The sequence below is a fragment of the Dermochelys coriacea genome, chromosome 6 (genome assembly GCF_009764565.3).
Source record: "Dermochelys coriacea isolate rDerCor1 chromosome 6, rDerCor1.pri.v4, whole genome shotgun sequence".
In the NCBI taxonomy this organism is placed as follows: Eukaryota; Metazoa; Chordata; order Testudines; family Dermochelyidae; genus Dermochelys; species Dermochelys coriacea.
This window is the reverse complement of record NC_050073.1, coordinates 684,551-697,028: the sequence shown is the minus strand read 5'-3', so window position 1 is coordinate 697,028 and position 12,478 is coordinate 684,551. Positions and strand designations below refer to the sequence as shown.

General features: G+C 64.0%; 2 protein-coding genes and 1 pseudogene across 2 annotated transcripts in view; all 3 read left to right on the top strand.

Annotated features, from left to right (window-relative positions):
* LOC119856742 (major vault protein) overlaps positions 1-1,117 on the top strand; it is a 6,486-nt gene extending 5,369 nt beyond the window's left edge. The window contains 1 exon segment of the mRNA XM_038404700.2: positions 591-1,117. Within this exon segment, the coding sequence (XP_038260628.2) occupies positions 591-1,117 (527 nt within the window).
* A 6-nt stretch (positions 1,118-1,123) lies between these two features.
* LOC119857200 lies at positions 1,124-3,739 on the top strand (annotated as a pseudogene).
* A 3,853-nt stretch (positions 3,740-7,592) lies between these two features.
* ALDOA (aldolase, fructose-bisphosphate A) lies at positions 7,593-11,988 on the top strand. Its single transcript, XM_038407512.2, is given in 13 exon segments — positions 7,593-7,748; positions 8,532-8,652; positions 8,831-8,916; positions 8,918-8,990; positions 8,993-9,042; positions 9,488-9,542; positions 9,640-9,762; positions 9,765-9,823; positions 9,980-10,022; positions 10,025-10,062; positions 10,269-10,443; positions 11,161-11,360; positions 11,577-11,988. Coding segments are annotated over 12 exon segments (1,110 nt in total). The 5' UTR covers positions 7,593-7,748; positions 8,532-8,540; the 3' UTR covers positions 11,673-11,988.
* The last annotated feature ends 490 nt before the right edge of the window (positions 11,989-12,478 follow it).

Genomic DNA, 12,478 nt, shown 5'->3' with positions numbered 1-12,478 from the left:
GCAGTGAGCAGCTGCCCTTTGAAGATGAGGGGGAAAGTAGTTTTAAGTTCAAATGTGTATATAGCTTTAGACTTTATATTGCATGTTGTTATTTTACAGTGAGGCTGGGGAGGATTAGGGTAAACATTGATTTTACACACACCGCCCCCCAAAACATTTCCATTAATAAAAGTTGCGTGAAAACATACGAGCATCGGCTTTAAGAAAAGGAGGACTTGTGGCACCGTAGAGACTAACACATTTATTAGAGCACAAGCTTTCGTGAGCTTCGTCCCAGGCCGTGGGCTGTAGCTCAGGAAAGCTTGGGCGCTAATAAACGTGCTAGTCTCCAAGGTGCCTCCCGTCCCGCGGGCGGACACAGACGCGCCCGGCCGCTCCCGGGAAACCGAGCACCCGCCTTGGGGCTGTTGATTTTGCACAAGGGACCCGCGATGGGGCCACGGGGCCTTTTAGCCGTGTAAAGCTGTAACTTTTTGAATCGCCGAATCTAGAGTCACTAAAAATCCCCCCCCATTTCCTGCCCCTGACCATTTAATTTGATTAAAAAGTGAGGAAAATGCTTAAAAACGAGCCCCCGCCCCCTCGGGCAGGCTGCGGCTCCGGCTGCGGCTGCGGCGGCGGCGGCTTGGGCACGCGGCGGGGAGGCTCTTTACCTTTCTCGCAGCCCCGCGCAGGGACGGAGGGGACGCCGGGGCCGGGGCCGGGCCGGGCCCGGGGCCGGCAGCGCCTGGCTGACCCGCGGGCGCGGGCTTTCTCGTGCGATGGCGGCAGGAGCCAGGCTCGGCTCGGCTCGGCTGGGAACGCGGGAGAGCCCCGCCTGCTTCCCCGCGCCGGCAGAGAACCCAGGCGTCCGGGCGCCCGCGCCGGCAGAGAACCCAGGCGTCCTGCCCACCCGCAACATGGCCGCCAGCCCCTCCTGCCAGCCCCCGTCACTTCCCCTCGCCATGTTGCCGCGGTGACCGGGCTGCGGCAGGAGGAGGCGGATTTGGGGGAGGGGAGGCGGCAGCGCCGCACACCCGGCGTGGGGGAGGGGCGGCGGCAGCCGGCGCCAGCAGGGCCAAGCCCCGGCGGAGGGGCCAGGATTTGGGGGTGCACGGGACGGGAGGGGCTGCATTAGGGAGGGATTTGGGTTACATAGGACTTGGGGGACTGCAGAGGGGCAGCGGGCTCCTGGGTTTTAGGGGTGCGCTAGAAATTAAGCAGTTATTGGAGGACGGGGGCTCTTGGGGCAGAATTTGGGAATGCACCAGGGTTGGCATTATGTGGGGGGCCCGTATAGGGGTGGGCAGAATTTAGGGTGCTCCTCTGGTGGCTGCATGTGGGGGAAGGCTTCTAGGGGGCACTGGCATAATTTGAGGAGTGCTGCTTGCCAACGAAGTGAGAAGGTTTGGGAGGGAGAAGAGGGGGTGCATGGTCATTTGGAGAGGCTGTTTCCTTGCAGGGGAATTCAGGGGGCTCTGTTAATTTGGGGGCTATATGCCCAGGAGATTTGGGGGACTGGGGGGTACCCCTTAATATGAGGGCTCACCTGTGGATTTGAGGGGGCTACATTGGAATTGGGGGTGCCCCTGAGGGGAGGACCCCACTTCCCTCCCAGAGCCATGTCGTCTTTCGGGGACTCCAACGAGTGGTACATGGGGTCACTGAGCCGCCAGCAGGCCGTGGCCTGTCTCCAGGGTCAACCAACCTGGCACCTTCCTGTGAGGGACAGCTCCACCTGCCCCGGCGACTATGTCCTCTCGGTCAGCGAGAAACGCCAAGGTGAGGGGGACCCCAGGGGCTGATGAGGGAGGGGGAATGGGGGAGGCATCTGGGGGATGGCAGGAAGGGACTGGACAACGTGGGGGGCAGGAGGGGCATTACCAGGGGGAGCCCATGGGTTTTCGGGGAGGAAATCACCCTAGATTCAGGGAGAACCCAGGAGTCCCAGGGGAGAAGATGGGGGGGGGGGGCTGGTGAATGTCTAATGTGTAACCCCGTCTGTCTGTCTGTCCCTGTCTCCACCCCCATCCCTCCCTGGCCCCCATCCCCCAGGTGTCTCACTACATCATTAACAGCCTGCCGGGCCGCTGAAGATCGGGGATCAGGAGTTCGAGGGACTCCCAGCACTGCTGGATTTCTACCGCGTGCATTATCTGGACACCACCACGCTGGTGGTGCCCGTTTGCCGGGGCCCCGCAGTTCCTGGCCCGGCCCCCGCTGCCCCCCGCCGAGGGGGGAGGGGACCCCGTGGCACCACCTGCCGGCCCTACCCTGCCCTGCGAGTGGGTGCAGGCTCTCTACGACTTCGGGGGCAATGACCAGGAGGACCTGCCCTTCCGCAAGGGGGATCCACTCCGGGTGCTGGGAAAGCCGGAGGAGCAGTGGTGGACGGCCCAGCGGGTCGATGGGCGGGTGGGCATGATCCGGTGCCCTATGTCCAGCCCTGGCGCCCCCAGGCCGGCGTCCTGCTGGGGCCCTATGCCCACCCCAGTGTAGGTGGCCCCCCCGGCGCCCCTGCCCACCCCCCGTAATGGCCCTGTGGTGGCCAGGGCTGTACAGCGGCGGGTGCCCAATGCCTACGACAAGACGGCACTGGCTTTCGAGGTGAGTGTGCGAAGGACCCAGGAATCCAGGAGTAACAGGACCTGGATTCCAGGAGACCCAAGTATATGAGGGAATCAGTCCTCAAGATCCCGAGGGATCCAGGCATTCTGGGGGAATGTATCCCAGGACCCCGGCATCCAGCTGGAGGGCAGGCAGAATTAGTCCCTGATTCGGGGGAATCAAGGCAAGGGAGGGGGAATAGACCCTGCACCCTAAGGGACCCAGGTGTCTGGGAGCATGGGGGGGAAGGGGGGAAATTAGTCCTTGATTCTGGGGACCCAGGTGTCCGGAGACAGGGGCCAGTAGGGGTAACTAGGGCGGCTCCAGGGAGAAATCTGACTAAGTGACCTTTGCCCTCTGACCCCTAGGTGGGTGACATCATCACAGTGACGAAGATGAACATCAACGGGCAGTGGGAGGGGCAGCTGAACGGGCGCAGCGGGCACTTCCCCTTCACCCACGTCCAGATCCTCGAGCCCCAGAGCCCCAAGGAGGCCAGCTGAGCCCCACGACTCCTGAACTGTGACCTGGGGCAGCTGGCTGAGCCCCGTGACCCCTGAACTGTGACCCAGGGCGGCCAACTGAGCCCCGCAAGCCCTGAAATATGACCCCACGGTGGCCAGCTGTGACCTCCCGGTCACCAGAACCTTGGACGGTTGCACTTTGACCCTTCTGGTGATGAACTTTGACCCTTCATGGCTTCCTGGACTTTGACTTTTAGATTTGTTATGGGTTGGTGACTTGGTTAGAGTGTTGAACTTTGACCCTTGGCCTCTTGCCTGTGTACTTCGACCTTTGGCTCATTAACCTTTCACCCTTGGCTACTTGAAGCAGACTGTGTGTCATTCACCTTTGAACCTCACTACATTGACCTTTGAACCCCCTGGTTGTTGGCCGTTGGGCCTCCTCTGGCTCTTAGATGCCTTGACTTTAACCACTATTACTTCCGGGTCATGACCCCTGACCCATGTTGTATTTCATGCAGACACTGTTTGCACATGAATTAATGGGGGGGTGGGGATCCTGGTTCTGATTGGAGGACTGAGGTCTGGATCTGGGTCTGAATGGCCCTTCCCCCCATCGCTGAGGTCTGAACACCCCCACATGTGTGATGCACCCTGTGTCCCTGCTACATTAAAGCTCCTGGTGATGACTTTGCCTGAACTCAGCTCCTTGGCGGGGGGGGGGGTGCTAGAGCATTGCCATGGTAACCCAGCTCTTGGCCATGGGCCAGCTGGGATCTAGAGCATCACCATGGTAACCTGGATCCCAGCCTGGGGGGCCAGCTGGGGATGTGAGCATCACCATGGTAAATTGGATCCCAGCCAGAGGGGGCATCTGGGGTCTACAGCATCGCCATGGTAACTTGGATCCCAGCTGGGGTCTAGAGTGTCACTATGGTAACTTGGATCCCAGCCTGGGGGGCCAGCTGGAGTCTAGAAGGTTTCCATGGAGACTCAGCTGGAGCCTGCCCTGGAGCTCATTTGTGCTGGGGTGACCTCAAGTCCTGACCCCCAACCACGGGGAGTGGGAGGGAATGGGGGTCAATAGGAGGGGGCTGAGTGGGGGCTGTGGGCACATGGAGAGGAGAAGGGGGGATTCACTCCTGTGCTGTGACCTGCTTTCACTCCCAGCCCCACTGGCTCCCTCTTCTGATCCCGCTCCACTTTCAATCCATGTCTCCAGGGTCCCAGTCCCCCGCCAGGTGGCTCTTGCCTTTATTGGGGGTGGGGAACCCCAACCACCCATCTGTTTCTCAGGAGCCAGTGCTGAGGGGGGTGTGGACCAGTCTTGGGGCCAGCAGGGGGTGCCAGAAGCTGTGGATTGGGTGGGGCAAAAATAAAGTGCTGATGGCTCCCCAAAAGAGGGAAAGAAACTCTGGGAAAGGGGGAGCAGGGGGTCTGGGTTTTGGGGGGGTGCACAGAAGACTCGGACATTGGGGGGCTGCAGGGGGCTTTGAGGGGTTCAGGGTCTGTGGGATCAGTGTTGGCAGGGGAATTGGGGGTGTCTGGAGGGTTGCAAGAGGTGGGGGTGCTGGCTGCTGGGTCCCCCATCCCATGAGTCAGCTTCTTGCCCTACTATGAGTGCCCGGGCGTTTCACATTCCCAGTCTGGAGTATTTTTAGCCGCTCCAGCAAAAGGCCAGGGGTCAGGGAAAAGGTTACCCTGCCCCTCCCACCCCCCCCAGCCTGTTATAGCCCCACGGCCCCTTGCACCCCACTCACCCAGCACTGCTGGAGCTGCTGTGTACCACCAGAGATCCCCGCCAGACTCCTGCTTCCGGTGAGAGTGATGGGGGGCAAAGGGCTGTCTGGTGGGGGGGACTGGTTCAGGTAGGGAGGGGAGTTTATTGGGGATTGGGGAGGGGGCAGGCTGGGGGGTTACTGGGAACTGGCAGATGTCGGGTGGGCTGGGGGGTTACTGGGCACTGGGGGGTATCGGGGGTGGGCTGGGAGTACAGGGCGCTGGGGGGTTACTGGGCACTGGGGGTGTCGGGGTGGGCTGTGGGTACAGGCGCTGGGGGGTTACTGGCACTGGGGGTGTCAGGGGTGGGCTGTGGGTACAGGCACTGGGGGGTTATTGGGCACTGAGGGGTGTTGGGGGTGGGCTGGGGGTTACTGGGTGCTGGGGGGTTATTGGGCACTGGGGGTGTCGGGGGTGGGCTGGGGGTACAAGGCGCTGGGGGTTATTGGGCACTGAGGGTTGTCAGGGGTGGACTGGGAGTTACTGGGTGCTGGGGGGTGTCGGGGGTGGGCTGGGTACTGGGTTCTGGGGTTATTGGGCACTGGGGGGTGTCGAGGGTGGGCTAGGGTTTATTGGGCACTGGGGATTTTGGGGGTAGGCTGGGGGTACAGGCGCTGGGGGGTGTTGGGGGTTGCTGGGGGGTTATTGGGCACTGGGGGTGTCGGGGGTGGGCTGGGGGTACAGGGCGCTGGGGGGTTATTGGGCACTGGGGGTGTTGGGGGTGGGCTGAGGGTACAGGGCACTGGGGGATGTCGGTGGTGGGGAAGGGAGGCAGAAGGGGGGGCGGTGGGGTGGGGGGATGGGGTAAGGGACACGGGGCAGAGCAGCATGGTGGGGGAAGGGAAGGGGGGTGGGGGGGTGACATTTCTAAGGCGGCAGCTGCGCCCTGGGTGGAATGTGTGTGTGGGGGGATCAGACTCTCAGGGGGATCAGGTGCAGGTGGGGGAGGGGCTACCGGGATCAGGTCCTCCTGTGCCCCCCCAGCTGCAGGCTGCCACCTCGATACTGTGCATGGGGGAGGGCTGCAGGATGTAGGGTTGGGGGCAGGCAGGGGGAACTCGCCATGATGACGGGGAAGGGATTTGGGAGGCCCAGATTGGGCATCCAACCCCCCTTCCGCACTGGTACGTGCTGAGCGGCACAAGGCCCCCCCCATCCCCCCCCGATGACTGAGCAGTTCCACCGCAATCACCAGAAGCCCAGAAATCCCCTCCCCCTTCCCTGGCTGGGCTGGCAGGGGCTGCGGGTCAGGAGCGAGGGGCAACGGCAGAGCTGGGGGGGTCAGGGCTGGGCTGGCAAGGGGCTATGGGTTGGGAGTGAGGGGCACCGGCAGAGCTGGGGGGGCCAGGCTGGCAGGGGGCTGTGGGTCAGGAGAGGGGGGCACCGGTGGAGCTGAGGGGCCCAGGGTTGGGCTGGCAGGGGGCTGCAGGTCAGGAGTGGGGGGCACCGGCAGAGCTGAGGGGGGACCCAAGGCTGAACTGGCAGGGGCTCCAGTCGGGGTTGAGGTCAGATCATCTGTCATTCCTCCAGCCTCGCTCTCCCCTCCTCAGATGCCACCTGATACCCGCCCCAGAGCCCCAGCCTTCGCCAAGAAGCCCCCCCCCAACAGGCCTAGGCTGTCCCCCCCCCACACACACACATTCCTGTGCTCACCTCACCCCACCAGCTCCTTTGGGCCCCAGCCAGTCAGGGCTTGTCTCTCCCCACCCCTCCCCCCCCCTCCAACCTGCAGCTGCAGTTTTGGGTTCCTGGGGGAGCAGCCCTGGTATCCCCCAGCTGGGGCTCCCGCACCCAGTGTGAGTTTGGCACAAGGGGGCTGGCGCTTTGCCCACAGAGCTTGACACCGGCCGCTCTGTGCACAAGCCCCCAGATTTTGCCCAGGCCTGGCACTGCCCAGCTGGGCACAGGGAGCCTCCCTGGCCCTGGGTTTCACAATGGGTCCATGGGCATAACCCTCAGTCAGGTCCCAGCTCATCCTTCCAGGGGCAGTGGGGTACTACTGACCCCACAGCCCGGCAGCATCTGGCACCACTAGGGTTAACTCCCCCCCATCAGGGCGACCCAAAAATAACTCCCTGCCCTTCACAGGGTGCATATGGCTGGGGGGGGGGCAGCGGCAGGAGGGGATCTAGTGTCTGGAGAAAGGTCAGAGCCGAAAGTAGAAAGGGGGGGAGGGGCGTGCATGGCAGGGAGGAAGTTAGCCAGTGATCCACCCCCCTCAGAGCCTCCCGTGTAACCCCCAGACCGGATGGGGGTGCAGAAAAACCCCACCCCCCAGCTGGGGCAGAGATTTTGAGGGGGGATTTGGGGGAGTGGCTGGGAGTGCCCATGGGAGTTGGGGGCATTGGGCAAGCAGGGGTTAAAAATTTGGGGTCTGGGGATTAGGGATAGTGGGGGAGGAATGGTTTCAGCTGCTGCAGGGACTGTGCTTGGCTTCCACACCCCCAAATCTGCCTCAGTCCCCCACAAATTCACTTTTCCCCCATAGGCCCTGTTCCCCTCCCAGAATGCACTGCATCCTCCCCCCCATGATCCCCTTTCCCCAGGCGGGGCAGGATGAGTGTGGGGGTGAATCAGCATTTTTTCCTTGGGGGGGGAAGGACATTTTCTCAACCACACACACCCCGCCCGAGATGAGTCAATGGGGATTTCAAACGGGGGGGCAGAGAGGATGCTTGGGGAAGGGGAGATGGGGGAGAGGAAATGGGGGTGCTGGCGCAGAGGAAGGGGGCAGTTTAGGGACACTGAGAGACTCTCCTGACCCCCGCACCCCGCATTTAGGAGGCTGTGGCCCTTTAAGCTCTTGGCCCCGCCCCTTCCCCGTTTCCGCCCGCGGTTCTATGACGTTCCAGTTCGGAACACCGAGACTGTGAGCGTTCGGAGCCGCCCCCAGTCACACCCTGCCTGCACCCACGAGAGGTGAGCGTGGCTGGGCCGGGGTAGGGAGCCGCTGGGGGGGGGGGAAGCTGCAGCGGGGGGCACAGAGCCCTTGGAGAGGCAAGTATCGGGGGTGGGATTCCCGGTGGGGCTGACCCCCCATGTGGGTGAATGAGGGGACCCTGGGTCTCAGGAGCGGAACACCGCCCCGCCGGCTCGCCTCCGGGCCCTGAAGCGCCGACCCCCAGAGCCAGCTGCATCCCCCTCATTTTCATCCTGCTTTCTCTGGGTGAGCTGGAAAGGGGGGGTCCTGGATCCCCTCCCTGACGCCCCACGGGATTCCCCATCTCTGCCTCCTGCTCTCGAAGTGACCTTGACTTCAGTTGCCCGTTGCAGGTTCTGGGGTCCGGGCGATTCCTTCCCCCCCGCATTGCGGCTGCTTCCCAGTCTCAAGGTCAGAGCTGCAAGGTTGGGGCATCTCTGGAATGCGCGCGGGGGCGCCCCCTCGAGGCCAGCAGTACCTCGGGCTGCTGTCCCGGGTCTCCTCCTGCACCGCCCTGGGTGCTGGGGGGGCACCTCCCGAGGCGCCTGGGTCCAACTTCCCCCATACACACACACACTTTCATCCGCTGCTCCCTGGAGGCTGTGAGCTCTGCAGAGCCTGGGTCCCTCCCCACAGGGGCTGGGAGCATGGCGGGGAGCCCTGCCCGGACGCCTGGGTTCCAGTTCTCCCCCAGCATGGCAGGGTCCTCTAGCGGGAGCCCCGGGCCTGCACGTCTGTCTGTCTGGGCGGGGTTAACCCTCGGCAGCCCTCTCTCCCTGCAGTCACTCACGATGCCTCACCAGTACCCAGCCCTCACTCCGGAGCAGAAGAAGGAGCTTTCAGACATCGCCCACCGCATCGTGGCCCCCGGCAAGGGCATCCTCGCCGCGGATGAGTCCACCGGTAAGGGGGTTGCGGGTTGGGAGCGAGGGGCACTGGTAGAGCTTGGGGGGGGCCCAAGGCTGGGCTAGCAGGGGCTGCAGGCGGGAGTGAGGGGCACCGGCAGAGCTGGCGGGAGGGAGCTAGGGCTCAGATTAGAGGGGCCCCAGCTGACACACATACACCCTGCCCCGCTCCCCAGGCAGCATCGCCAAGCGGCTGAGCTCCGTCGGCGCAGAGAATACAGAGGAGAACCGGCGCTTCTATCGCCAACTGCTGTTCACGGCCCGACCAGCGGGTCAATCCCTGCATCGGGGGCGTCATCCTCTTCCATGAGACCATGTACCAGAAGGCCGACGATGGCCACCCTTCACCAAGGTCATCAAGGACAAGGGCGGTGTGGTGGGCATCAAGGTGAGAGCGGGCGAGGAGGGGGCTGGGCTGATGGGGTGACGGGATGGGGGGGGTTGCAGCGTTGTATTGGCAGAGGAGTCTAGGGGACGGGGGCAGATGGGATTGCAGGGGAAGAAGGGGAGAGGCTGATCAGGAGGTTCCGGGGGCAGGGTTGGTAGGGATGATGGTATGGACTGAGGGATGACGTGGGGGCTGGGAGAATAGGAAGTGGTCTCTGAGGCTGCTGGGGAGGGAAGGGGATGGGTTAGGGGTATCTGGGCTGATGGGGGGGGGGGGGGGGGGGAGATGGTCCTGGGGCAATCTTGTTTCCCCTTAAAGCCCCGAGGGCCCTTCACCGGAATGTCTGGGGCATTGATCTGGAGGGGGGTTGTTAGGAGGGATTGGGGGAATCAGGGGCTCTCGGAGGGAGCCAGTGACTGAACAGAACCATCCCTCTGCCCCACAGGTGGACAAAGGTGTCGTGCCCCTGGCCGGGACAAATGGAGAGACCACCACCCAGGGTGAGTGACGTGGGTTGTGTCCAATGGCAGGGCAGCCCCCTGTGGGGTCCATGCCCAGGCATGAGCCCCAGGGCTCACGCTCTCTCCCTCCCCCCAGGGCTGGACGGCCTGTCCGAGCGCTGTGCCCAGTACAAGAAGGACGGGGCTGACTTCGCCAAGTGGCGCTGCGTGCTGAAGATCTCGGAACACACCCCCTCCCACCTGGCCATCCTGGAGAACGCCAAGTCCTGGCTCGCTACGCCAGCATCTGCCAGCAGCGTGAGCGGCCCTGAGGCATGGATGTGGGGCTGGGTGGGGTGCTGCAGGTCCCTGTCTCCCCACTGGGTGGGGACAGTGAGCACATGGCAGCTGCAGTTCCCCATCTGGCCATTGGATGGGGTGCTGAGTTGCTGTGTCTGGGGGTCTCTGACCCCACCCCCTCTGTCTGCCCCCCCCAGAACGGGATTGTGCCCATTGTGGAGCCGGAAATCCTGCCCGATGGGACCATGACCTGAAGCGCTGCACGTATGTCACCGAGAAGGTGAGAGGGATACCGAGGCGGAGCTGAGACTTGAGGTGTGAGCAGGAGGTGCCTCCCTGCAGCTGGCTGGGTGGGTTGGGAGTGGGGCTTCAGGGGGGGCAGGGTCATGGGAGGGCTGGGAAAGGAGTGGGGAGGGGTCTCCCCTGGCCAGTGAAGGCGGAGTCTCCTATCACTGGCCCCACCCCATCTCTGGCTGTGCCCCCCAGGTGCTGGCAGCTGTGTACAGGGCTCTTAGTGACCACCATGTCTACCTGGAGGGGACGCTGCTGAAACCCAACATGGTGACGGCCGGCCATGCCTGCACCAAGAAGTACAGCCATGAGGAGATTGCCATGGCGACCGTCACTGCCCTGCGCCGCACCGTGCCACCTGCTGTGCCTGGTGAGACCCCCATCAGAAGCTCCCCCGCAGCCCAGAGAACCGGGGGGCTTTCCTTGGAACGTGTCACCTGTCACGGGCACTGGCCTGGCCCCATGCTGCAGGGTCTGGCAGGAGACGCTGGGGGTCTGCCGTCGGAGGGGGGCCACTGTCCTGGGGGCAGAAGAGGGTGTTAATGGCTGGGGCTGCAGTTGGAGGGTAAGCCCGTTTCCTGGGAGACCCAGCGCCCTGACATGGCCCCGGCCACCCCCTTGAGCCCTGCCAAACTCACCACAGCCTCGGGCTGGGCCAGATGTGCCAGAACTCAGGTGAGGAAGGAAAAGGACGTTTTGGGGGAGGTGAAACCATCCCCCAGCCCAGGTGAGGGTGAGATTCAGCCAGAGCCACTGGGGGAGATCAGTGGGTCACCTCTGCCCGCCAATTGCTGGGGGGGGTGTCAGTGGGTCCCCTTCAGCTCAGCCTTCGCTCAGGGGGTACCAGAGGGTGGGATCAGTGGGTCCCCTCCTGCACTGCTGGCATTCAGGATTCGGGGTCCTGGGAGTCCATGGGGTGGCTCCATGCTGGTGGGTGTCATGGGATCTGGCCCATCCCTTCCCAGGGCCCCCAAGGCAGCCACAGTGCACTAGTCGCTCCCCCTTGGCCCATCGACCCCAGGCAGATGCTCCTTTTGGGCTCCTTGCGTGGGTTGCTGCTGAACCCTTCCCCCCCCCCCCCCCCCAGGCATCACCTTCCTGTCCGGTGGGCAGAGCGAGGAGGAGGCTTCGCTCAACCTCAACGCCATCAACAAGTGCTCCCTGCACAAGCCGTGGGCCCTCACCTTCTCCTACGGCCGCGCCCTGCAGGCCTCTGCCCTCAAGGCCTGGGCCGGCAAGAAGGAGAACGCCAAGAACGCCCAGGAGGAGTACATAAAACGGGCCCTGGTACGTACCTGCCCCCAGCACAGGGGGCAGGGAGTGAGGGGGGGGGGGCTGGCCTCAGCACAGGGGGCCAGGGAGTGGGGCTGGCCCCAGGACGGGGCTGCAGGGAGTGGGGGTGAGGGGGCTGGTCCCAGTGGGGGGCCTGGCTGGCTGGCTGGCTGGCACAGGGGCAGGGCATGGGGTACTGATCTCACTCTCTCTCTCTTCCCCCCACCCCAGGCTAACAGTCTCGCCTGCCAGGGGAAATACACCCCAAGTGGCCAGGGCGGAGCTGCTGCCAGTGAGTCCCTCTTCATCTCTGACCACGCCTACTAAATGTGGGGTCCCCCGTCTGCCCCCGACCCCCCCGTCTGCCTGCACCCATCCTGTGGCGTCTAGTGTGGCTGGCTCCTGGCCTGCAGAAGAGCTGAGCTCCCTCTGGGGGGGCGTGAAGAACCCAGGAGTCCGGGCCCCCCTTCCCTTGCTTTTTGTGGCTGTCTCAGCTTCTACTCCCCGTCCCCCCTTTCTGGTGACAGACGACACTCCAGGCGTGCACCCCATGACCGAGCTGCTGGCCCCCCCCACCCTTGGAGTGGGGGTGGGGTGACCCCCTCTTCTGATCCTACAATAAAGAGGAAACTATTTAAACAGAGCCCCTGGCTGTGAGCTTCTATGGGGGGAGGGAGCCCCCCACGCAGCTGCTGGAAATGGCCATGGGGGGAGCCACTAATGGGGGGTTGCAGGTGCGCCCCCCCTCAACAGACTAATTAGAGAGGCAATGAGGTGAGGAGTGGGGGTGGGCCTCGCGCCCCATCCCCACCCCTGCACAGCGAGCTGGGGCTGGCCCCGGGCTGACACCCCTCTCGAGCTGGGGCTGGGCCCCCCACTGCTGACCCTGACCCTGAATGGGGACTGGGCCCCCATGCCCCCCGCGCTGGGGCCAGGCCTGTGCAGGCCCCCGCCACACACAGAGCCAGCGCCCCCTTCCCTGGCCCCCCGAATCCCCCGTTGGGGCCGCTCCCAACCTCCTACTCCAGCCCGAGCCCCCCCGCATGCCAGGGGGCGGGGCCCGAAGCCAGGGGGCGGGGCCTGGTGGCGGGGGTTGGGTCTTGTGCGACGAGGAAACTGACGCACCGCGAGCT